The following is a 23,678-nucleotide window of genomic DNA, read 5'->3' as shown; positions in this document are numbered from 1 at the left end:
CTATAGTCCTAGCTACTCAGGACGCTGAGGCGGGAGGATCGCTTGAGCCCAGGAGGTCAAGGCAGCAGTGATTTTATTATTATCTTACTAATACTTTCTTATTAATGAGATATTGTGCATTCTTTTTACATCCTCAGTCTTCAAAATCTGGTGTGTATTTGTACCATTTCAATTGCTCAATTGCCACATGTGGCTAGTGGCTACCATATTTGATAGAGCAGATCTAGAATATACATGAAAGTCTATATACAGTTGCAGTTATCATGATTCTGCTAATGTTAACATTGGTAACATTTTGTTATATTCTCATCTAGTCTTTTCTACATATATTAGTTTTGCAAAGCTGAAGTCATGTTGCTTATGTAACTTTCTATCCTCCTCTTGCTGTTTTGTGCATCTTCCTAAATCATCAAAGGTTACTCACAACCACTGTCTCTAATTATATCCGACTATCCCATCACTTGGATGTGTCATAATCATTTTAGCCACTGCCAAAATGTTGGACAGCAACAGTGTTTCAGTAATATAAGTAATGCTGAGATCATTATTTTTATATTCCTTGTGCTCTTAAGACCTTGATATAAACCTCGGTAGCGTTCTAACCATTTTTAACAAAATGACCTTTGAATATCATCAATCAGTCAAACAACTGGCAATAAGTGATTTCTGACTGACAGCTGAGACATCGTAGGTTCTCATCACTCACCTTTGACACGTGGTTCTGCAACCTAGGGCAACCACTTCACTTTTCATGCCACAATCACTCCATTTATAAACTGCCTGTATTAGGTGATTTTTAAGGATCTTTCCAGCCCTAACCTTCAGTGATATTTTTCCCCCACCCTAGCATCTAATCAATTAACCTGTCAAGCCAGTTATTATAAGTCGTCATAAGCAAGTCATGTCAAAGCCACCACATAAACATTTCAAATTCATCCACGTCTCCCATGCCCACTCATAATGCTTTGTTCAGGCCCCCATCATTGCTCACCTAAAGTGGGACAAGAATACCTAGTGCTGAGAGATGAGGTTCTAAAGTTAACATCAGAGTCCCAAATCAAGAATAGGACTAAATGGGCTGGGTACGGTGCTCATGCCTGTAATCCCAGCACTTTGGGAGGCCGAGGTGGGTGGATCACTTGAGGTCAGGAGTTGGAGACCAGTCTGGCCAACATGGTGAAACCTCATCCCTACTAAAAATACAAGAATATGATTAAATGAGAGGTGTGAGAACACATGGGCCTGGCACGGAGGAGGTGCTCAGTGAATATTTGCTGCATTTGAATCTGAAACCAGCCTCAAGTGACCCACCTGGATCTCATTCCCTGAAAGTTATGGAGGAGGAGTTCACAGTGAAACACTGGAATTGCGAATGCACCCTGCTGTGTGCCCTGCCCCAGACACTAGGTGCTGCAGGAAGACAAAGACTTGGCAGCATCCCCTAAAGGGCTGACAGTCTAGAGGGGGAGATAGGAACCCCTGTGCACAAAACAAGCATGCCTCAGGCGGTGTCTTCAGTGGAAAGACCAGATGGAGAACAGAACAATTATCTGAGCAAATCAGGCAAGCCTGCTGTTGAGGAAAAGGCTGAAGAAAATTTGTCCTCCTGTTTCCTTTGAGAACCAAGGGGTTAGGGCAGCCAGAGGAAGCAAAAGTATTTCAGCTCTAGAAACAGAGTTCTGGTCTGTGCTGTATGATCTTAGGCAAACTATGAGGCTGCTTTTTTTATCTCAGTATCTTCATCCGTAAAATGGAGATAGAGTAATACCAACCTTGCACAAACCTACCCACCTACTGGATTAAGTTGTTGTGAAGTTCAATAGAACAATTGCCAATGGGGAAAACAGTTATTAAAGGGGTGACCTAATAGCTAACATAGACAACGGACAACGTGCCTCCTAAGAATCTGCTCTGAAAGGAAATGTTTAGTCATCATAAAAAGCATCTGTAATGAACTTTGTTTAATTTTGTTTATTTCCCTATTTTTATTAAATAGAGTTGGGGTCTCGTTATGTTGCCCAGGATCGTCTCGAACTCCTGGCCTCAAGCAGCTTCCCACCTTGGCCTCCCAAAGTGCTGAAATTACAGGCATGAGCCACTGTGCCCGGCCTGCATTATAAATGATAAAGTTCAGTAAAGGCTGGGTGTGGTGGCTCATGCCTGTAATTTCAGCACTTTGGGAGGCCGAGGTGGGCAGATCACGAGGTCAGGAGTGCAAGACCAGCCTGGCCAAGACGGTGAAACCCCATGTCTACTAAAAATACAAAAACATTAACCAGGCGTGGTGGCAGGTGCCAATAATCCCAGCTACTCCAGAGGCTGAGGCAGGGAATTGCTTGAACCTGCGAGGCGGAGGTTGTAGTGAGCCGAGTTCACACCACTGCACTTCAGCCTGGGTGACAGAGTGAGACTCCATCTCAAAAAATAATAATAATAAAATAAAAAATAATTATAAGGCAATTTTATGCGCATTTATTTTTTTACAAAACCCTGTCAGCACTATCATTTGCTCCTTTTACACTTAAGGATACTGAGATTTTGCTCCTTTTACACTTAGATTAAGAGAGCTTAACCTACTCATTGCAGTTCCCACTGTGAGGTCCAGATTTAAGCTCTCTGACTCCTTGGTTCTCACTCTTTCCCCTACACTGTGCTGCCTTCCTATTAAAATCCTAATTACCAAAGCATTAATATTATTAACATAAATATTAATAATGTTTGTTATATATGTTTCCCTTTGATCAAGGACACTAAAACCTCAAACTAGAAACTCTGAAAAAAAAGTCTGACATGCAAGAATAGCAAGTTCACTTTCTCACATAAAGGGAAAGTAGCTGTCCCCATCTGGTTTACATTTCATGCCATACAGCAGGAAATATTTAAGTTGACAAATAGGATATTTACAACTGCAACAGATACTTGGCAGTTAGTTTTTAACAATTGTTGCAAATGTGATTTATTTGCTATTATAAAAGGGTATTACTGTGCGAATATGACTCCTGAAATTAGCTTCAGTTTAGCAAGGGGCCTTGACAGCTTGACCTCTTAATATCCTTATAATGACGCCATTTACATTCAATGCTTACTCGAGTCACTCACTGCTAGATTTGTTTGAAAGGAGTCCACTCTAGGGCAGATGTATTATGTATTTTAACACACAGAGTTGGTGAGTGGGGCAAATGTAGGCCTTCTAAGAGGAAAAACTGTTTAATCAAGTCTTCATGAAAATGTGTTAGTTTCCAACTTCCTACAGTGAAAATGCATTATGCTAATTACAGCATACTCCAGAAATACTTCATGTTTTCTCCACAAGACATTTTCATGGCATGTCTTATATTAAACACAAACATGTTCTGAACTTCTGCAACTTTAGTTTTTAATTTCACTGGAGAACTGTTACACAGGATAAGGATTGGCTGGGCCAGGATCAGAGAATGGGAAGAACATAGACTTGGAGTCAGGTAGAATTGGATTCAGATCCCAACACCACCACTTCCTAATTCAATGGACTTGGGTACCTCCCTGAACCTCAGTTTCTTCATCTGTGACATGGGGTTGTTATTTTTTAGGCTGCCACAGAGATCCGAGATATTTATAAAGCACCCAGCTTCATAACACTGTAGGTACTTGATACATGGGGCCAGTCATGTTTTTGTTGCTTGTTTAAAGCTCAAATGTCACCTTCATGATGCAGCCCTGACTTCATTAGACAAACCCAGTCTGTCCTTTCTTTCTGCTTCAATAGTACTTTGTTCCACCCCATTATTTTATCACATATAACACTGTATTGTTTAATTGGATATGTATGTATCTGTCCATCTGTCTTCATCTTTTTTTTTTTTTTTTTTTTTTGAGATGGAGTCTCACTCTGCCACCCAGGCTGGAGTATAGTGGTGTGATCTCGCCTCACCGAAACCTCCACCTCCCAGGTTCAAACAATTCTCATGCCTCAGCCTCCCAAGTATCTGAGATTACAGGTGCACGCCACTCTGCCCAGCTAACTTTTGTATTTTTAGTAGACATGGCATTTTGCCATGTTGGCCAGGCTGGTCTCAGGTGATTCTCCCGCCTCGGCCTCCCAAAGTGCTGGCATTACAGATGTAAGCCACCGTGCCCAGCCTGTCTCCACCTTCGTGATGGCAGGGCCTATGCCTATTTACCTTTGACTCTCCAGTGACTAGGATGATGATATGCCTTGAACATTGAACTGAGAAGGATTCCAGGGGTGCTTCTGGATTAAATGTGGGGGTGGAGGATGACAAGGGCAATTAACGTTGATCTGCCACAGGAGAGGGAAGAAGTAACACATGACCTACTTTTATCATTTCCAGTTTAGCACATAGTAGCTGCTCAGTAAATACTTGTCAAACGAATTAATGGACATTACTCAGTTACCTAGCAGTTGACATTAACTTATAACTAAGGTCTATTTTTTAAAGCATTTGAATTTTTATTTTTATTTCATCATAGTATTCTTCTAATAACACTGTGATACAGCTAGGATAAGGTGTTATCACCAATTGACAATTGAGAGTACTGTGACATTGTAGGATTGGTAAAATAAGATTACCCTTCACTCTCATGAGAAAATGGGGATAGACCTAAGACTTAGAGGCCAACCATAAGTTTCCCTTAAATATCATATTGAGGTTCCCAGAGGGGCTGTCACTGCTTTTTCCAAAATCAGGGCAAACTGCCCTTTCTCATATTCATCACTCTTTTCCCCTCTTTCTGCTCTACTGTAGTTCCCCACCCTCCAAAGCTTCTGTCCAGTCTCATTTTCTCAGTAGAAAACCTGGCACTGACCATGTGCACTGACCTGTAGGCCATGGGCAGAAAAATCAAAGTCAACATGAGCTTTTCAAGGCTTGGCATCTCTGTCAGATTGTCTTGACCAAGTATTTCTGTAACTTCCCGCAAGAACGTTGAATCTTCTGAATCAGACTCCATTTCTCAGTTGAACAATGTAGAAACAGAAGCAAAAACGTCTACTCTCTTAAGACACATGGTCACTGGTTTCACTTAGTCTGATGTTGTTTGGCCTGGTTGGGCAGAGGTGGGGCCTTCGCTACTGTTTGCTGATCTCACCCTCACTTCTACCGCTCCTGTTTTAATCAGGTGTGGGCAACGGGCCTTAACCTCGCATATAGTGACCAGCTGGCCCTGACTCAACTCACCTTATACCTGACAAACGGCCATCTGGATTGCAGTTTGAGCACCCTGGAAGTGCCCCGCTTTGTTCCAAAGGAAAGGAAGAAAACCAACCGCATTAGTGCGCTCTCAGTGCCGGTAAGCAAGAGATGCTTCCTGAAGGTTCTCGGTGTTCAGCAACACCCACTGCCACTGCCTGAGGTCTGTCTAGGAGCCAGGCTCTTTGAGTACAGGAAGAAGAGAGAGCCTCAGGCAAGTCACTGGACCTGTGTGAGCAGGGTCTGGAAATGCGAATATGTTGGTCAGAGGAAAGGGAGAAGCCATTCCCAGATGAAGCTGCAATCTGTGGAAATGCAAAAGAGCATAGGGCTCTCCTCTCCTTTTTCTGTGCGGGTACACCTACACCCACTGCCTCAACTACCAGCTGTTTCGCACAAAACCCATATTGTTCTGGCCCGAGTCTCTTTTGTGAGCTTCAGATTCGTGGGTCCAAAATTCCATAGAACATATCCAAAACTGCATCCCTTTCGTCTTTCTTCCTCCTGTACTTCCTGTTAGTGGATGAGGCCAGAGGCTGATAAGATAACCCCCAGCCCCACATCCAGTCAGCAAGCAGGGCAAGTTGAGTCTAGCTGCTAAAATGCCACTAACCTGACCCCTCCTCTCTCTCCACAAAGATGGTGTCTTAGTTTCGGCTTCCGCCATCTCACACCTGTATTCCTCTTAAGATTCCCTGTCCCTGCCTGTCCCCTCCACCTAAACAGACATGGTAGCCAAGGTAGTAAGGTGAAAAACCAGTCTGAGCACGTTGTTCCCTTGTGTGTGATTGTGAATGGACTCCTGTGATCTTCAGGAAAATCCCACTTCCCAGCTTGGTTAAGGAGCCCCATCATGATCCGCCTCTTGCCACAGCTGCCGCCTACCCTTCTCGTCACTAGCTCCATTGGTGAAGGGGCTAGGGCCAGAGTCCTGGGGCTGGCTGCAGGTTACCAACCTCAGCACGCTGAGTAACAAAGGGCATAGCCCTGTGGAGACAGTGGGCGCTTGATTGAACAGGCTAGGTTGGTCATGCAGACAGAGAACAAAGGCCAAGGGGACCAGATGCCCTTTGTGCAAGAGTGTCCTGGGGACTCTTTGGCCACACTGCTCTCACAGCTGCCAGAGGATTTCTTTGGCCTTTCCTTACAAAAGTGGGCTTCATACTTTTTGGCAAATGAAACTCTACTTGAAATCCAAATATGTCAAACAGATAAAAGAGGAACTCTAGTGATTAATGGGACGCAACACGAGTGTCCCAGAGATACCTTTTCCAAGCGGTCTCCTTCCTCTCTGGTGAACCCCTTTGGGTCCAGGAGACACCTCTGGATTTGAATAACCTTTGTCTGACTCTTCCCAGGATCTCTGCAGTCACCATAAGGAGGGTACCTGATGTCTTGGGGGGCACAGGCAGCCTCCTCCTTCCCCTCTTCTTCATCCAGTTGTTCAGTGAGGTACCAGGAAGAACCTTGCTCACAGGAATCCCCTTGATTTCATTCCTGAGTAAGAAAAGAAGCAGAGTTGGGCTAGAGAGGAGAAACAGACCTCTTTTAATTATGACCCAGGACTTTGCTAAGAGGCTTTCATGTCCAACTCCACCTGTGGCCTCCATCCTCACCAAAGAGACCTGAGAGACCCTATGTTCAATGCTAGAGGGAGAGGCAGCAGTGACACTTGAGTCCTTCTGGCCTAAGTCTATGCCATTTCTGCAAGAAGCTGGGGGTCAGGTGTGGTGGCTTGCACCTATAATCCCAGCACTTTGGGAGGCCGAGGAGGGCAGATCATTTGAGCCTAGGAGTTCTAGACCAGCCTAGGCAACATGGCAAAACCCTGTCTCCACAAAAATACAAAAAATAGCCAGACATGGTGGAGCATGCCTATAATCCTAGCTACTGGGGAGGGTGAGACAGGAGGATCACTTGAGCCTCGGAGGTCGAGGCTGCAGTGAGTCATGATCGTGCCATTGCATTCCAGCCTGGGTGACAGAGTGAGACTCTATCTCAAATAAATAAATAAAATAAAAAGCTGGAAGTAGAATGGTATTCAGCAAGACTTCCAAAGACAATTGCAGCTTTTAAGTATGTTGCTTCAGAAGGCTATCAGCAGAAGTTGTGCTTTGAATGAGAAGCACTCCCCCATTTTCCCCATGTTGCCCATAGGTTTCATTCTTAGCTATAGGCAACATTCTTCTGTGATCAAGTCTTAAACACTTTTAGGAACTGCATGCACACAAAAGGGAGGCATTATGATCTTCAATAAGGCAAATGCCTCTTCAATCACTGGAGAAAAGCGATGCAGGTTTTCTGATGTAGGAATAAATTGAAAGTGCTTTTCATTTTAGAAAGATATAAACAGATATTCCCACCTTGGTGCCACTATGCTTGGGTTGTGCACACACCCTCCTGTGCATATGTACACACATGATCAGCGATTTTTTAAAAAAGAAGCATGTGCACATGCATACACAGTACAACTCACAAGCAAATCGAAGCTTCCGGAACAAGTGTGAAGAGACTATGATGCTGTCAAGTTTATGATCAGGCAGTTGACAGCCTCCTTCAAAGGACTGAAAAGATTGAAGGAGAAGAAAATGAACAGATGAAACCACAATGATAATCAGAGCACATTCAGAACTAATGCCTATAAAATGCTTCTAGTGTGGGTTCTTTTCTTTAATAATATGCTCTATAGAAGGAAAGCAAACACCTTCCTGGACTCTCGGAAGAGCTGTTGTCTCATCTCAGAAACAGGTGGCAGAACTGTCACTCAGACCCGTTTAGACCAGGTGAATGGGTTTCTGATTCACTGACCTCCACAAAGAACCACAACAAGACCTGATAAATCGCAGACGTGCGTGTTTTAGAAATGAAAAGGAATCACCTAACAGTGTTTTAACTTTCAATTAATGTTCTGTCCAAACCAGCATCAATCACCACCCTTTTCTGTCAGTTTTCACTCTTCCTCGCTCTTTCTGGACCCTCCATACCATGGTTGGTGAGTGTCCAAAAGGGAACATCTTTGCAAACATCTAACACAACCCAAGTCATTTATACACATTTTAGCAGCACATGATCTATAATGAATGATTAAGTAAAACCTTTTGTGTTAAATTATGATGTTAATAATGATTCTGTCTCCTGTAATTTATTATAAATTCTCAAATGCTTCGGGTTTGATTTTGATAGAATGCAACAACAACAGAGTTTATATGATGACTTTATTTTTAGAACTCCTTCTTTGAAGGCACACATTTCCCTGCTACTGATGCCACTGTAATTATGTACAAAACCAATCACTCATTAGAGTTAGGATACATTATCTTCTAGACAGATGAGGCTAAATAAGCAACACATTAATAATTCAGAGAGCTGTTCATTATGCATGTGGATGCCTGCTTCATAACTGAAATAAGAACCTCATCAGCCTCTGCCAACCCTTAAACAATAGTTCTGTGTTATTGCAGCCACATTCAAGTTTACGCTTGTTAAACTGCTACTTGGATTATTTTATCAAACATTCATTTATTTGTGGTCCCTTACTGCCGAGAACAGATTTTGGAAGCTCCTTTTTTAAGTTAATGATTTGAGCAATGGGTGTTATTAATTCTCAGCATATTATAAACATGATTAATTTTCAGGCAGAGATTTATTGCATAAGGATTTCAACTATGTCAACTGAAATGCATCACTGTCAAAACAAGTATCATGGCGAAAATAGAGTATGTTCCACACTTCAAGTGCTGGTGCTCAGAACTAAATCAATTTAAATTGTGGCTGAAGCAAAATTATATTCTCCAGTGAAAAGGAGTATTTTGAGCTTCCTTTATTTAGCTTGAAGCATTCTTGTTAGATTGTGATTTAGAAAGGTAGTTTAATAAGACTAGACTTCTACCAAGAATATTTTGTCTTTTATTTTTTTCTCCTGTTTTACTAGAAAAGGCTAACCTCTGAAATTCTCACCCATTCCAAATGTGGCCAGTGGAAATTTGGAGTGAAGAGTACTGGTCTGGGAGTTAGGGATCATGAATTCTGATCTTCTCTTCTGGCCTCAGTTTCCTCATGTGTAAAATAAAGGAGGGCTACATGATCCCCAAGGTCACTTGGGGGATTTGATTTTATGGGGCCTATAGAAAGGACTGCACCAAGCCTGGCCCCGGCAGCCTCATGTGTTGTGGATGGCTGAAGGAAGGGACATCTCCTGTATGGGGACACAGGAAGGGCCCATCCCTCTATACTACAGCCTTCACTCAAGAGGTCTTTTTCTTGCAGGATCTTTTAGAAACGAGTAATATTGTAACAGGTTATATTCTAAGTTCTCATCAGCCTTTACCTTAGCCATCAGTTACTACTTTCAGCAAGAATCAACTACAAGTAAATTCTGCAGATATTTACCCAATGCCTATTTTGTGCCAGGCACTCTACTAAGCACAGAGGATATAAGGGTGAGTAGCTAAGCGCTCCGGTTTATCACAGGACACAGAGCTTTTACTCCACCCCAAGTACTTTACTAAGTGCTTTCCAAGAATCTTTTTGCAGTCCAATATATTAGGCAGGTGCTGTTAGTATGCTCATTTTTAGAGAAGAAGGCAAGGTTAAGAGATGTTAAGCATTTGTTAAAGGTCAGTAGGCAAGCGAGTAGGGAAGTCAAGATTTAACCTCGGCCTGTGTTTAACTGTCACGTGTTCTAACATGCCTTGCATCGCCTGTGCTCACCCCTAAAGAAGTCCCTTGTTGAGGCCATTGAGAAAGCTATTCTTTGAAAGGAGGATGTATTTCCCAGTGTGACAAGGTTGTCTCCAGGAATATTGCCATTATCCATTGGCTTCTCGTCTGCTCTGAGCTCAGCCTCAGCTTCTGAGTCTCACACAGAAGCACTAAATAGACTGGATGTTCATAGAGGAGTCTTAGATTTTAAAAAGGACATGTAACTGGACATGGTTTCCTATACATAGCACAGATTTCCAAGCAAATAACACAGAGCATGGAAAAGAGCATGTCACTTATACCACGAACCATGTAGAAAAGCTTGACTATGCTTTTTTAAAAAATGAACAGTTCACACACTAAAAATAGGCATGAAATATACATCTGCAGCTTTTCCAAATCAAGTTTAATGGGGTTCTCATTTAATTTTTTGAAATACATAATATATTCACATGGTTCAAAAGGCAAAAGGTGGAAGCGGTCACACATTGACAAACCTCTTTCCCATTGACTAGTTCCCACCTCACCCTACAAAGGTAACCACCATTCTGTGTCTATATAACCTTTCAGAGCATCTTTTTATATACACAAGTAAATACACATACAGGTGATCCTTTTCCCCCTTTTATACCCAAAATGTAGCCTACAATACATACTGTTCTGAATCTCACTTTTTTCGTTGGAGAGCTTTCTTTAACACTTCATAAAAATGTTCTCATTTCTTTTTTTTCAGATTCAGACACCTGAGCAGTATCATTTCTTTTTTATAGCAACATGTTATTCCATTGCATGGATGTGCCATAATTTGTCTACCCCATGGGTAGATTTTTGGGTTGTTTCCAGTTTTTTCCTATTACAGTGCTACAGTGAATAACTTTGTATATATATCACCTGGCACATTTCAGATATATCTTAGAATATATACCATAAAGTGGAATTTTGTCTCAAAGGACATAACCAGTTTTAATTTCAATAGATATTTCCAAATCATGATTTCTTTTTTGATCCTTGTCAAACCTAGATAAATTGTACAGCAACAGAAGAGACTAGTTTTTACAAATCAACCTTTTAATAATGATGTTTTCTATTTGTATAATGCTTTATACTTTAATTATACATGAGCTTATTTGATCCCCATGATAACCCCAAGAAATCAATGTCAAGGATTATTATATCCATTTTACAGAATAGGAAACTGAGGCTAAGCAAGTTTAAGTGAGCTGCCCAAGTCATAAAGGTGGTACATAGCAAAGCCCAGGTCTTCTGATTCAAGTCACCTTCCGATGAAAAGGTTTATTGGTTAGTTGGTCAGTTTTAATTTTAAATAATTGACCTTATCTTTGAAACTATTTAGTTTAATACGTGAAAATAATTGCTAACGTTCATTGAGAGCTTACTACGTGCCAGACACTATTCCAAGGTCTTTATATTCTCACCTAATCCTCCTCTCAATACTCCTATGCTATTCACTTGTGCTATCAGGCTGGATATAAGACAACCCTAGGTGATTGATAGTTTTTTCCTGTATAAACCGTGCAGTTGGCTAAGTCTTCTAAAAAGTAGGTATATCTTGTAAGTATTATTCTAATGCATTTATTTAGCACTTAATATGTGCCAGGACTTTCACCAAGCATCAGGAGACAAAGATACTTGACAAAGTCCCTATCCTTAAGGAGCTGAAAAGAAAGGCCATAGAGAGAGAGATGTTGCTATTAAAATAGATAACATACACAAGGAAATACCACAAGGCCTCATTTAAATGCCATTTGAGTGACAGACCTTCAGCTTGCTGCCAGAGTTCTCAGGGGAAATGACTGTGAACTGGCAGGGACAGGGAACACTTTACTGAAAACATAGAACATGATCCTGCCTTAAAGACTAGAACAGTCACTAACTGGCAAGGATGGGAGGACGTCCCCTAGTAGATGGGACAGAGTCCAAAGAAACCTGTGGTCTGCTAGGAAAAGGCAATGAACCAGTTGGACTGGAGCACAGAATTGGGGAAGTGCGGAGCAGGAGAAGTAGTTGGAAGGGTGCACTGAGCAAGTTTGGGGAGGTCTACCCACCACACCAGGGTCTGAATTTCACCTTGAAGGTGAAAAGGCCTGAATATTTCTGAGTAGAAGGATGACACTGACCAACCTGTGTTAGGGGAAAATGATTAATCTGGTGATACTGTTCAGAATCCCAGGAGAAGGGGGAAGAGTAGGGGGAAAAACAGCCTAGGAAATTACATTTATTGTAGATCCAAAATCCTTTCAAAGGAATGACAGCAAAAATAGTATCTACCATTTATCAGGTTCCAGGCACTGCAGTAGGTGCTTATTTAATCATCAGAAGACAGAGAATTTCAATGATCTGTTCAAGATCACACACATAGTAAGTGGCCTTATCAGGTTTTGAACTTCTTTCTCACTTCATATAACCTTTCCACTCTTTCCACTACAGAATTATGCTTGTATCCTCACCTCTAACTCTCCAGGCAATAAATGGTTATGGAAAAGAAGGTTGGGAGACATGTACCAAATATGCTGGCTCTTCTTTTAGATTCTTTATGCATCGCAAGCCCCGGTCTGGGAGGAGGGGGAGTTGCACTCTGCATCTCTAGTGAAGAAGAAACTTCAGGGTAACCTGCCCTTACATGTTGTCTAGTACTCATGTACTACTGGACAGTAAGCTCTTCTGCTGTGCTTTGGAGCCAAGATACATAGTATTGCTAGATCGTGCTACCACATGCCTGCCTGCCTACCTCTATTGCTGGCTGGGGCCTGGTCTTGGTTTTTCTTTATATACTATGGCAGCATCAGACAAGTTTAGAAGGCAAAAATAACCTTGGAATTATCTTGTGAATTCATGGCAATTACCATGCAATTACATGCTCAGTAACCACAATGGAATTCAAGAGTGTTTACAGTTCACTTCCACGTGCAAAAACCCATGCTTCTGGGCTTTTCAGTGTGAAGGTGAGAGCATGGCCAGCCTGGTATGGCAGGGCGAGCAGGCCTGGTGGCCATGCCCTTCCAGACATACTGGCCAGCTGGGCCAGAACTTCTCCAAGCCAGTTCTTGTTACCCCACCAATTATTCCTGCTTAGTCCACCAGAGCCATGCTGTCCTCCAGCAGGCAAGACCCAGAGCAACTGCCCTGAGTTGTCCTCCTCTAAGGATGGCGTGACTGTCCCCTGTGCCTTGTAATAATCACCTGCTTTTTCCCCAAAGTATTTATCAACGGGCAGTGTCTTTCTTGAATTACTTAAATTTCTTGAATTCAAATTATCCTTTGAAGAGTCTCTTAAGAGGGAAGAGCTATCCACCTAATCTATTTCATTTATTCATTCTCTTTTATGTAATAAACACTGAGTGCCTGTTCTGTGCTGGTATCATGCCCAAACCGGAGATTCAGAAACCAAACAGCGCCTGCCCCCAAACAGCGCCTGCCCTCAGAAAACTCCCAGTCATGGAAGGGAGACAACCAAGGGAACAACTCATGATAGGTCAGGGTGACAGTGTACAGCTGTGAGGCATATGAGGGTCAAATCAGATTTCTGTTGTTAGAAAAATCCCAATGGCTACAAATGGGACCCTACAAGGTGGGTACACAACTCAAGATGTATTAGCCTGTGGGGGCCTAACACATCTGCAGATGTAGACTCTACTTGCATTTAGGATGAGCAGCCTTAACTGGCGGTATTGATGATATGACCTTCGGACACAGGACTTGATGTAAATGTTGAAGAAAAACATGCTCCCCCAATCATGTGTCGGAGGAGCATGTCACCAAAAGTGCCACGAAATCTGAGAGAGAGTGTGTGTGTGTGTGTGTGTGTGTGTGTGTGTGTGTGTGTGTGTGTGTGTAGAGAGGGAGAGAGAGAGATGCAGGAGAGGAAAGGATGTCTATTCTCTGCAGAACACTCAGCCCTAATTCCCCTGCATTATCTCAGAGACAGGAGGCGAGCCGGAGGCCTGATTATAATGCATGTCAGGTCACTACGATTCCTTACGGCCAGCTCCAGACCAGCAGCACCTCCTTTTCCTACTCCTGTTCCAAGTCACTGCACAAGTCCGGGTACCTAGTTGCCCAGCACCTGTGCACCACCACAGTTCAAGAACCAAGCCAAGAACCTTTATCTTCTATGCCCTAAGGTTGGCCATGGCCCTATATGCAGTTTTCCACATTTCCAGCTATCCAGAGAAAAACAGTTGATTGACTAAGGCAAATATCACATCTCACAAAGAACATGCTATAAAACTGCCAGGATCCAGTACTTTATCTGGTACATATTAAATGTTAAATGTTTTCAGGAAATACGTAATGACAGCACTTTGGCCCTACTATCACCATTCTCTTTGGCATGGCTTTCACTGATAGACAAGCAAGATAAAGAAGAGCAGTTTCCCCAAAGAAAGAAAGCAGCATCAAATTTCTAATATTGGCCACCTCAAGGAGGTGATCCATGGTCAGTGACTTGCTGCCAAAGGTTGAAGTATGGGAAGAGCAGGAAAATACCTTTACAGCAGAGAAACCTGTAAAGTTTTTTCACAAACTTCAAAAGCCACTGTAGCCAGGTGATAAAGGTTAACGTCATCAGTGATAAGTCACACTGATACCATCTATCTACCCTTGATACGAAGTGAGGAAAATGGCAATTTGCCCATGTGGTCTTCCTCTCAAAAACACATTACTACAGTCTAATCAAGAGAAAAACATCAGACAAACTGAAATTGAGAGAGATTTCACAAAATGCTTGCCCATTACTCCTCAGAACTGTTAAGATCATCAAACACAGGGGAAGTCTGTGAAGCCGTCACAGCCCAGAGAAACCTAAGGAAAGATGACAACTAGTTACGGTGTGGTATCTTAGATGGGATCCTGAAACAGAAGAAAGGAATTAGGGAAAAATGAATGAAATAGAAATAAAGTATGGATTTACATTAATAGTAATGTAGGGCCAGGTGTGGTGGCTCACACCGGTAATCCCAGCATTTTGGGAGGCCAAGGCTGGCAGATTGCTTGAGCTAGGAGTTCAAGATCAGCCTGGGCAACATAATGAGACCCTGTCTCTACAAAAAATAATAAAATTAGCCATGTGTGGTGGCACACACCTGTAGTCCCAGCTACTCGGGAGGCTGAAGCAGGAGATCACTTAAGCCCAGGAGGCACAGGTTGCAGTGAGCCCAGATTACGCCACTGCACTCCAGCCTGGGTGACAGAGTGAGACCCTGTCTCAAAAAATGAAAAGTAATGTAGCAATTTGTTCCCTTAGTTGTGACAAATGTATCAGAGCAATGTAAAATGTTAACAATAGAAGAACTGGGTGTGGGGGATATAGGAACTCTCAGAATTACCTTTGCAATTTTCTTGTTAATCTACAAGTATTCAAAAATTATAAGTTTATTTAAATATCTGTTTAATATTCAGTTGTGCTCCTTTCCAGACGCTGGCAACCAGTCGTTATGCAGTGATGACCACCCAGCTAAGACACAGCAATCTCTCACTGGTTTTCCACTATGTTTTTCTCCAGATCTGTAGGGCCCATGGCATTGGCTATGATCTGGAGGTATGAAGGGTTACAGTTGGCCAGGGGTGGACCAAAGGCATGCCTGTGGGTGATCTATGTAGCTAATAATTTGGTGCCCCTTCAAATAGATATTCTTTAATATTAGTTTGACGTGTCTGTAGAGAAAGGCTGATTGCTGCTTGGGGAAGAGCAGATACGCAACTCCACAGAAAGTAGCACTTAGTCCTGGAAAGTTCTACTTCGTCACCAATCTTGCACACCCACTTTGGTAAAGCAGAAGCCATGCAAGCTCTCCAGACTTAGGATGCATTTTGGGGACCACCTCATGATCCTGAAGCAGGCCCTGAGCTTCTTGATCCCACCCAAAGCTGCTTATCAATGAATAGCTTCTGTTTTAGTCTGCTGGGGCTGCCATAACAATATAGCACAAGCTAAATGGCTTGAACCACAGAAATGTGTTTTCTCACTGTCTGGCAGCTGGTACGTCCAAGAACAAGGCACTGGCAGATTTGGTTCCTGGTGAGGGCTTGCTTCCTGGCTTGTAAATGGCTGCCTCCTTGTGGTGTCCTCACATATTGGAAAGAGAGAGAGAGAGATCTCTGTTGTCTCTTTTACAAGGTACCAGTTCCGTTAATCAGAGCGCCACGCCTACAATCTCATTTAACCTTAATCACTTCCTTAGAGGCCCTCCAATACAGTCACTTGGGAGGTTAGGACACATTTCAGTCTGTAGCATCCTCCTACCAACATATGATAATTTATTTCTGAAGAGAGTGCTGATAAAACCATTTTCTCTACTTTTGGTCTATTTCCAATGATACCAGGGGCCCCTGCATAGCTGCTTTATCCTGATGTAGCTGACTAGGGGCAAGCGCAATGCAATGTCTCCTGCCAAAAACAGAACCTCCATTTTGTGCCTAGAGACTCATGTTACTCCAGAGAAGTAGTTTCATGTTTTTCCACTTTGATTCAGATTTTCAAGTCTCTCTCACTCAGGGCCATTCTAAGACCCTGAGTAACCCTGTACACTCTTACTTATGGAAGACCCACTTCACAGCACCTCAAACATCTTAAAATATATTCATCTCCCACATTAAATATAAGGTATATATAATGACATAAGAATTGAGTAGTAACCAGTCGATCAGATGTTTTGATTTGTAGATATTCAGTTCTACATTTATTAACTTATATTCTTTATACTTGAGACCAGTACAATTTTCAAGGATCAAATTTTATAAGTTCTATTTTTCTTTTTCTTTTTCTTTTTTTTTTTTTTTTTTTGAGACAGAGTCTCGTTTTGTCACCAGGCTGGAGTGCAATGCTGCAGTCTTGGCTCACTGCAACCTCTGCCTCCTCGATTCAAGCAATTCTCCTGCCTCAGCCTCCTGAGTATCTGGGATTACGGGCACGTGCCACCATGCCTGGCTAATTTTTGTATTTTTAGTAGAGACAGGGTTTCACCATGTTGGCCAGGATGGTCTCGATCTCTTGACCTCGTGATCCGCCCGCCTCAGCCTCCCAAAGTGCTGGGATTACAGGCGTGAGCCACCGCACCCAGTCCCAAAATTTATACATTCTTTAAAAGCATGCAGACCTTCAGCATGAGGCCAAGTGAATAGAATGGTCTGGCTGACACTTGGCAATCCCCAGCAGGCTGCCAGGCACTGTCAGGGCACATGAGACTCTTTGATTAGATGGATTCGTACTGTTTGCAGACACGTAAAGTGGAGTTTGGATCCCCTTGCAAATTACATTAAAATTGATAAAATAAAGAGAGAATGAAGAAGCCAGATTGAACTGATTTACCTGAAATTAATTGTTACATCTGCTACACACAATCCCTTTGGAATTAAATAGTTTTTAGCCCCAAACTGATTAGACCAAAACACTTCCACATACCAGAAGATGGTTAAATCTAACTCTAACTTTATCTGAATCTATTTGTTTTATTTTATCCTAAAATATCAAAAGTAGAACAACTCTGTAAAAAGGCATATTTGGCAGGGACAGTCTCCTGCCCTTCCCGCCCCTCCCACCAAAAGTGCTTCATTACTTTCTATTGCCTGAAATTATTATTAGAGATTTATTTCTTGAGCTTAAGACTTTGTATTTGACTGAAGTTCAAGTACCCTTGGGGTAAGTAAAGCACCAAACTTTATGGGTTCTTTACTCCTTAGTCTCTGAGTTGATTGGATCTATTTCCAAGAGCAGATTTTATAGGGGAAACAGATGGCTAAGGCCGGGGGAAGCACATGGATGGCGCAGAGGAGAGGGTTCCACTGAGGGTCAGGGAGCTCACTTAAGACAGCTACAGAAAAGGCAGACAGAAGCCAGGTGCGGTGGCTCATGCCTGTAATCCCAGCACTTTGGGAGGCCGAGGTGGGTGGATCACCTGAGGTCAGGAGTTCGAGTCCAGCCTGGCCAACATGGTGAAGCTCCATGTCTACTAAAAATTAGCCAAGCGTGGTGGCGTGCACCTGTAATCCCAGCCACTCAGGAGGCTGAGGCAGGAGAATCATTTGAACCTAGGAGGCAGAGGTTGCAGTGAGCTGAGATTGTGCCACTGCTCTCCAGCCACAGAGCGAGACTCTGTCTTAAAAAAAAAAAAGAAAGAAAGAAAGAAAGGCAGACAGGGGCACCAAAGACACTTCCAGCAGAGTTCCATAGACTCACCTCCAGGCCACCCATGCACAACAACTTAAAAAAAGATGAAAGATAAAATGAGAAAGAAGAAGAAATATAGATTAGGGCAATAGATGATGAAACAATGCAAAGAAGAAAAAGATAACAGAAGAAAAGAGAGAGGAGAAAATCCAGAGACAGAGCATCCACTGAAAGAGGAGGAGGGGATAATCAGAAAGAAAATGAGCAGATAAGCTGGGTGCGGTAGCTCACGCCTGTAATCCTAGCACTTTGGGAGGCCGAGGTGAGCGGATCATGAGGTCAGGAGATCGAGGCCAACATGGTGAAACCCCGTCTGTACTAAAAATACAAAAATTAGCTAGGTGTGATGGCAGGCGCCTATAATCCTAGCTACCTGGGAGGCTGAGGCAGGAGAATGGCTTGAACCCGGGAGGCAGAGGTTGCAGTGAGCCGAGATCACACCACTGCACTCCAGCCTATCGACAGAGCAAGACTCCATCTCAAAAAAAAAAAAAAAAAGAAATGAAAAAAGAAAAGGCGCAGATAATAAACAGAAGTACAAAAAAAGAGAGAAGACGTACAAGAAAAGAGGGAAGACGTTGAGTCATAAAAATCTGAGAAAGAGTCACATGACTATTTGAACATTTTGGAAATTCTCCGGCAGTATCTTTGCTTTATTTTTCCTGAGATGAGTTTTCATCTTTTCAGACCCTGGGGTCCATCCCTGCTCAGGACTCTTCACTTGCTGTCTTAATTGCCTTTTCTTGGATGGTAAGTGGTGAACCAGCATTTATGGAGTGCCTACTGCGTACTGGCCTCTGAGCTGAGCACTTTACTTCATTATCTCATTTATTCTTCATGCCTGTCCTGTAAGAAGGTGTTATTTCTTTTTTTTTTTTTTTTTTTGAGACGGAGTCTCGCTGTGTCGCCCAGGCTGGAGTGCAGTGGCTGGATCTCAGCTCACTGCAAGCTCCGCCTCCTGGGTTTACGCCATTCTCCTGCCTCAGCCTCCTGAGTAGCTGGGACTACAGGCGCCCGCCACCTTGCCCGGCTGGTTTTTTGTATTTTTTTTAGTAGAGATGGGGTTTCACCGTGTTAGCCAGGATGGTCTCGATCTCCTGACCTCGTGATCCACCCGTCTCGGCCTCCCAAAGTTCTGGGATTATAGGCTTTAGTCACAGCGCCCAGCCAGAAGGTGTTATTTCTACCATATTACAGTGAGGACTTTAGGCTTAAAGATTTTAAGCACTTTCTCAGGGTCATACAGCCAGGAATTTTGTGGAACTGACATTTGAACCCATAATTGTCTACAAAGTCAAGCATGATTCTTCGTCTTACACAAGGTGTCCCCTATATAAGCCCTTTTTCCCCCTAAGGACTGTTTCCCACCAACTGTCTCTATTTCTAAAATATTACCAACCCAGTCCAATAAGAATTCTGGAATCTATTTCCAATATATCCCCTCTAGGTACCTCTTACGTATTCTTCAGCTGGAGAAACACAGACTTCTTTTCATAGCCCCTATGACTATCTCTACATTAAAAAGGAGAAAAAGAAAGTTTAGCAATTTCCCTAAAATTTTATTGCCTTTTTGGGTTATGCTGAGTCTAAAAACAAGATCATTTACCCAAATTCCAGAGTAACCTGCTCCCACTCTTGGGTGAGTTTAACGTGGGTGCTCGTTCCAGAAAAAGAAAGTAACATTAATAACACATCATTGTCAGTGCTACCGAAAGAAGAATCCTCAAAAGTCCTTATTCTCAGCAGTATTTTTTCTTCCCATTATGATCACAGACTTTCAAATGATGTTCTTGTCCAAAGTCCCAGGGAAAAAAAAGGGGAAATTAGATCACTCTATGAGTTTATTTTTCCTTGACGCATATGGGAAGGGAGCATTGCTGAGTTTGTAAGCAACTTGGTGGATCTCATTCCGGGTATTTTTCTAATGCTACAGAATAACCCCACTGACTTCCTAATGAACTGAAGTTGTAATGAAAGCCATATGGAGAAAGGCGTCATGTTTACTGCCTGCACCAGTGTGGGGCAGGGCTGGTATCACACATACACAGGCAGTGTGCCACCATCCTAAATAGCTCCACAGTCACCAGCAATCATTTCCTCTGGCCAGGGTATTGCCATGGTGGGAATCATCTGAGCTGCTCACAAATATTCTGATTCTCCTCCTTCCAGGCACATAACGAAATTGTATTTCCTCAGCCCTCCTCCTGAAGATGGGCATGGCCACATAACTTGCTTTGGCCAGTGAAATATAAGCAGAGGTAATACGTGTCCTTGTTATGCAGAAGCCTGTAGGAGCCACTTCCTGAGTTGCCATATCCTTTTTCCTGCCTTGGAAATCATGGAAACACATTGAGACAGAGCTTCCTTCAGCCTGGGTCCCTGCACATACTCACAGTGATCAAAGACCCATGCCAACCCATGTAGGAAATGGAGCAGGACCAAGAACTGCAGCTTTCGTTGTTAGAAACAACCAGTAATTTTGTTGAATTACTGCAACATAACCCAGCCTAACCAGGTTGATACAGAAATTAATATCAAAAGAAGATGCTCCTAAAACAGAAACCTAAAATTTTGGTACAGGCTTGGTGGTCAGGCAATGAGTGGCTGGGAAACTGTTAATGGAAACCAGAAGGATGACAATTCATGTTATGAAGTGGTGAAATATTTGGCAAAATTGATACCTGCAATTACTTGGAAGGCAAATAATATACCTAATGTACCTACAGCTCTAGGAGAAACAGTTGGAAATGTTAGTGTTAATGGTTTATATTGGGCATTGCTGACTGCATTTGGCAAGGTATTATACAAAAATTATGAGCTTCTAAATGAATCAGACATCTTGCAAGCAGAAATGAAAGGGAATAGAGAGATCCCAGAAGTTCGGCACTTTGCAAAATGGGAAAAGCTGAACTGATTTTAAACCTCAAAAATGAGAATTTTAAAAATTGAAGAGGCATTTATTTACACAACCAAAGTCAATTAAAACTCAGCCTTGCAATATGAGTAAAATTAAAGGCATGACTATAACCTACTATTAAAACCTCTGAATTAAAGTATCTTAGAGTATGAATCCAACAAAGATTACGGCATCCAGTACTGTATTAGTCCATTCTCATGCTGCTATGAAGAATACCCAAGACTGGGTAATTTATAAAAGAAGGAGGTTTAATTGACTCCCAGTTCTGCATGGCTGGGGAGGTCTCAGGAAAATTACAATCATGGCGGAAGGGGAAGCAAACATATTCTTCACCTGATGGCAGGAGAAAGAAGTGCTGAGCAAAGGGGGACCATCCCCTTATGAAATCATCAGATCGAGTGAGAACTCACTATCATGAGAACAGTATAAGGGTAACCACCCCCATGGTTCAGTTACCTCCCACTGGGTTCCTCCCATGACACGTGGGGATTATGAGAACTACATTCAGGACGAGATTTGGGTGGGGACACAGCCAAACCATATCAAGTACATATTTTCATTTAGAAAGACTCTCTCAGGAAAAAGAGAACAGAACAAAAGAGTAAAAAGAAAAAGGGTATAGCTCTCCTACTAAAGCCTGATAGGCTTAAGATAACTGAAATTAAGAGAGAGGCATAGAAGCAAAAAAGCAAAGAAATATAGAAAATTTAAGAAGTATCTACAAAAGACCTCCCCGTGTTGTAGCTATTGGTACTTGTAGCTGATTGAAATCAAACAGATTAGAAACCAACTAAGTTCTTTAAAGAACTCAACGTCAAGAGAAATCTGTCTGGATAGACAGTCGCTGCTTAAGACTTTAAACAACCCTTGGGCCCTCAACCATCTAGAGGCAGGAAGTGGGTGAGAAAGTTTTAAAATTGCTAAGGATGGCTTGTGCCTATAATCCTAGCTGCTCAAGAGGTTGAGGCAGGAGGACCGTTCACTTGAGGCCAGGAGTTCAAGACCAGCCTGGGCAACATGGCAAGATCCCAGCTCTTAAAAAATTGCTAAGGAAAATATAATCTTTAGTATCCACTTCAGATGTGGCCCAAGGACAATTATGAAAAATAAAATCTCAGAAGGCAGAGTCAAGGACCACAAAGAATAGTGTCTAAGCTCATGAAGTAATTGGGATCAGAGCTAATCAAGGAACATTTTCCACCCAAAGGATAGGGGCCCTGGAAATGTCTGCCCAGTGGGATATCAGAATTACTACAAAGTCCTGTCTTCTGTTTCTCTCTCATTGTTTCTCTTTCCAAATGGAAGTATTTAGTGCAGTTACCCAGTCCTGTTCCACCAGTTTTTGAATAGTGAGGGCTGAATAGATACTTTTGTTTTTTTTTCTTTCTGGTTCATGGCTTTTCAGATCAAGAGAGCCAGACCTGATCTAGAAGATATCATGGATCACCCATAGTTATTTCTGTTTGATAGCATTTTATACCTTGTTAAATATTTTCACACATTTTGTTTCATTCTTGCAATAACTTTGAAAGGTAGACATTTTCATTCTGATATTGTAAATGAGGAAGCTGAGACTTAAAATGTTAAATCACTTTGCAAGTTTACTAGTAAAAAAATTATGTATTACGGTGCTTTCTAATAACTAGCTTGAAAAGAATTTTACACAGAAGTAAAATTTTAAATATCATTGAGCAGGGAGAAAGATGGATAAACGCAAACAAAAAGATCTATAACCTAAGATGCTACCTGGGAAACGGGCCTGAGTAGGATAGCAATTGGGAATCTGATAGCCAGGTAGTAATACATGAGCATATTGTCAAGGGAGATACTGGGGTATGTAAGTAGATTGCAGTTGCCTGGGGAAAATGTTGCTAACATTGAGGTTTACTTTGGTAGCTGCCTATGGGTAGACTCTTACATCTCTCACAGGTAAAATAAAATATGGAATTGTTTTATGGGATAAGGGAAAACAGTTTTGTGTAAGCCTTTCATTTTTGTTGTTTTCTCTGGATGAAGGCTAAGAATATTCCTGGTCACCTTTCTTAGAAAGTTGTAAATGTCCTGCCAAATCTAGACATTCTGACTATGACAAGGTATCTTGCAACCAACTAACTCTTTCACTAAAAATGATTATAAAGGCTGGATAGATATATATAAAACAACTGCTTGAAGGTATTGATGGGCAACTAAAATAGTCTTAAAAGAACAGAAGGGCCAGTCACCGTGGCTCACGCCTGTAATCCCAACATTTTTGGGAGGTCGAGGCGGGCGGATCACTTGAGGCCAGGAGTTTGAGACCAGCCTAACCAACATAACAAAACCCCATCTCTCCTAAAAATACAAAAATTAGCTGGGCGCGATGGCCCATCTCTGTAATCCCAGACACTCTGGTGGCTGAGGCACAAGAATCATTTGAACCCAGAAGGTGGAGGTTGCAGTGAGCCAAGATCATGCTACTGCACTCCAGCCTGGGTAACAAAGCAAGACTCCGTCTCTAAAAAAATAAAGAAAGAAAGAACAGAAGCATCTAAGGTGAGTGTCATATTCCCCCAAGTTTCAAAGGACATTTAAAAATGTGTTAGGAAATAAATCTAAACAGATTTTTTTCTTGACCTCATGACCTTGATCTCTTGACCTGGTGATCCGCTAGCTTCAGCCTCCCAAAGTGTTGGGAGGCGACAGAGAC

General features: G+C 42.3%; 1 protein-coding gene across 9 annotated transcripts in view; it reads left to right on the top strand.

The window, feature by feature from the left end:
* Positions 1-23,678, top strand: part of IQCH (IQ motif containing H) — a 260,008-nt gene that overhangs the window by 218,261 nt on the left and 18,069 nt on the right. For 4 of the 9 annotated variants that reach the window (XM_030931381.1, XM_030931384.1, XM_030931379.1 and 1 more), the window contains 2 exons: positions 5,119-5,289; positions 15,325-15,447. The exons of 1 other annotated variant lie outside the window; for it this stretch is intronic. In XM_030931381.1, the coding sequence (XP_030787241.1) occupies positions 5,119-5,289; positions 15,325-15,447 (294 nt within the window). The remainder of the gene's footprint in view (positions 1-5,118; positions 5,290-15,324; positions 15,448-23,678) is intronic. 4 more of the 9 variants (XM_030931386.1, XM_030931382.1, XM_030931383.1 and 1 more) reach the window with 1 other exon arrangement.

Source organism: Rhinopithecus roxellana, chromosome 5, assembly GCF_007565055.1.
Source record: "Rhinopithecus roxellana isolate Shanxi Qingling chromosome 5, ASM756505v1, whole genome shotgun sequence".
Classification (NCBI taxonomy): Eukaryota; Metazoa; Chordata; class Mammalia; order Primates; family Cercopithecidae; genus Rhinopithecus; species Rhinopithecus roxellana.
Note: the sequence above shows the minus strand (reverse complement) of the source record. Positions and strands in the feature narration are given on the sequence as shown.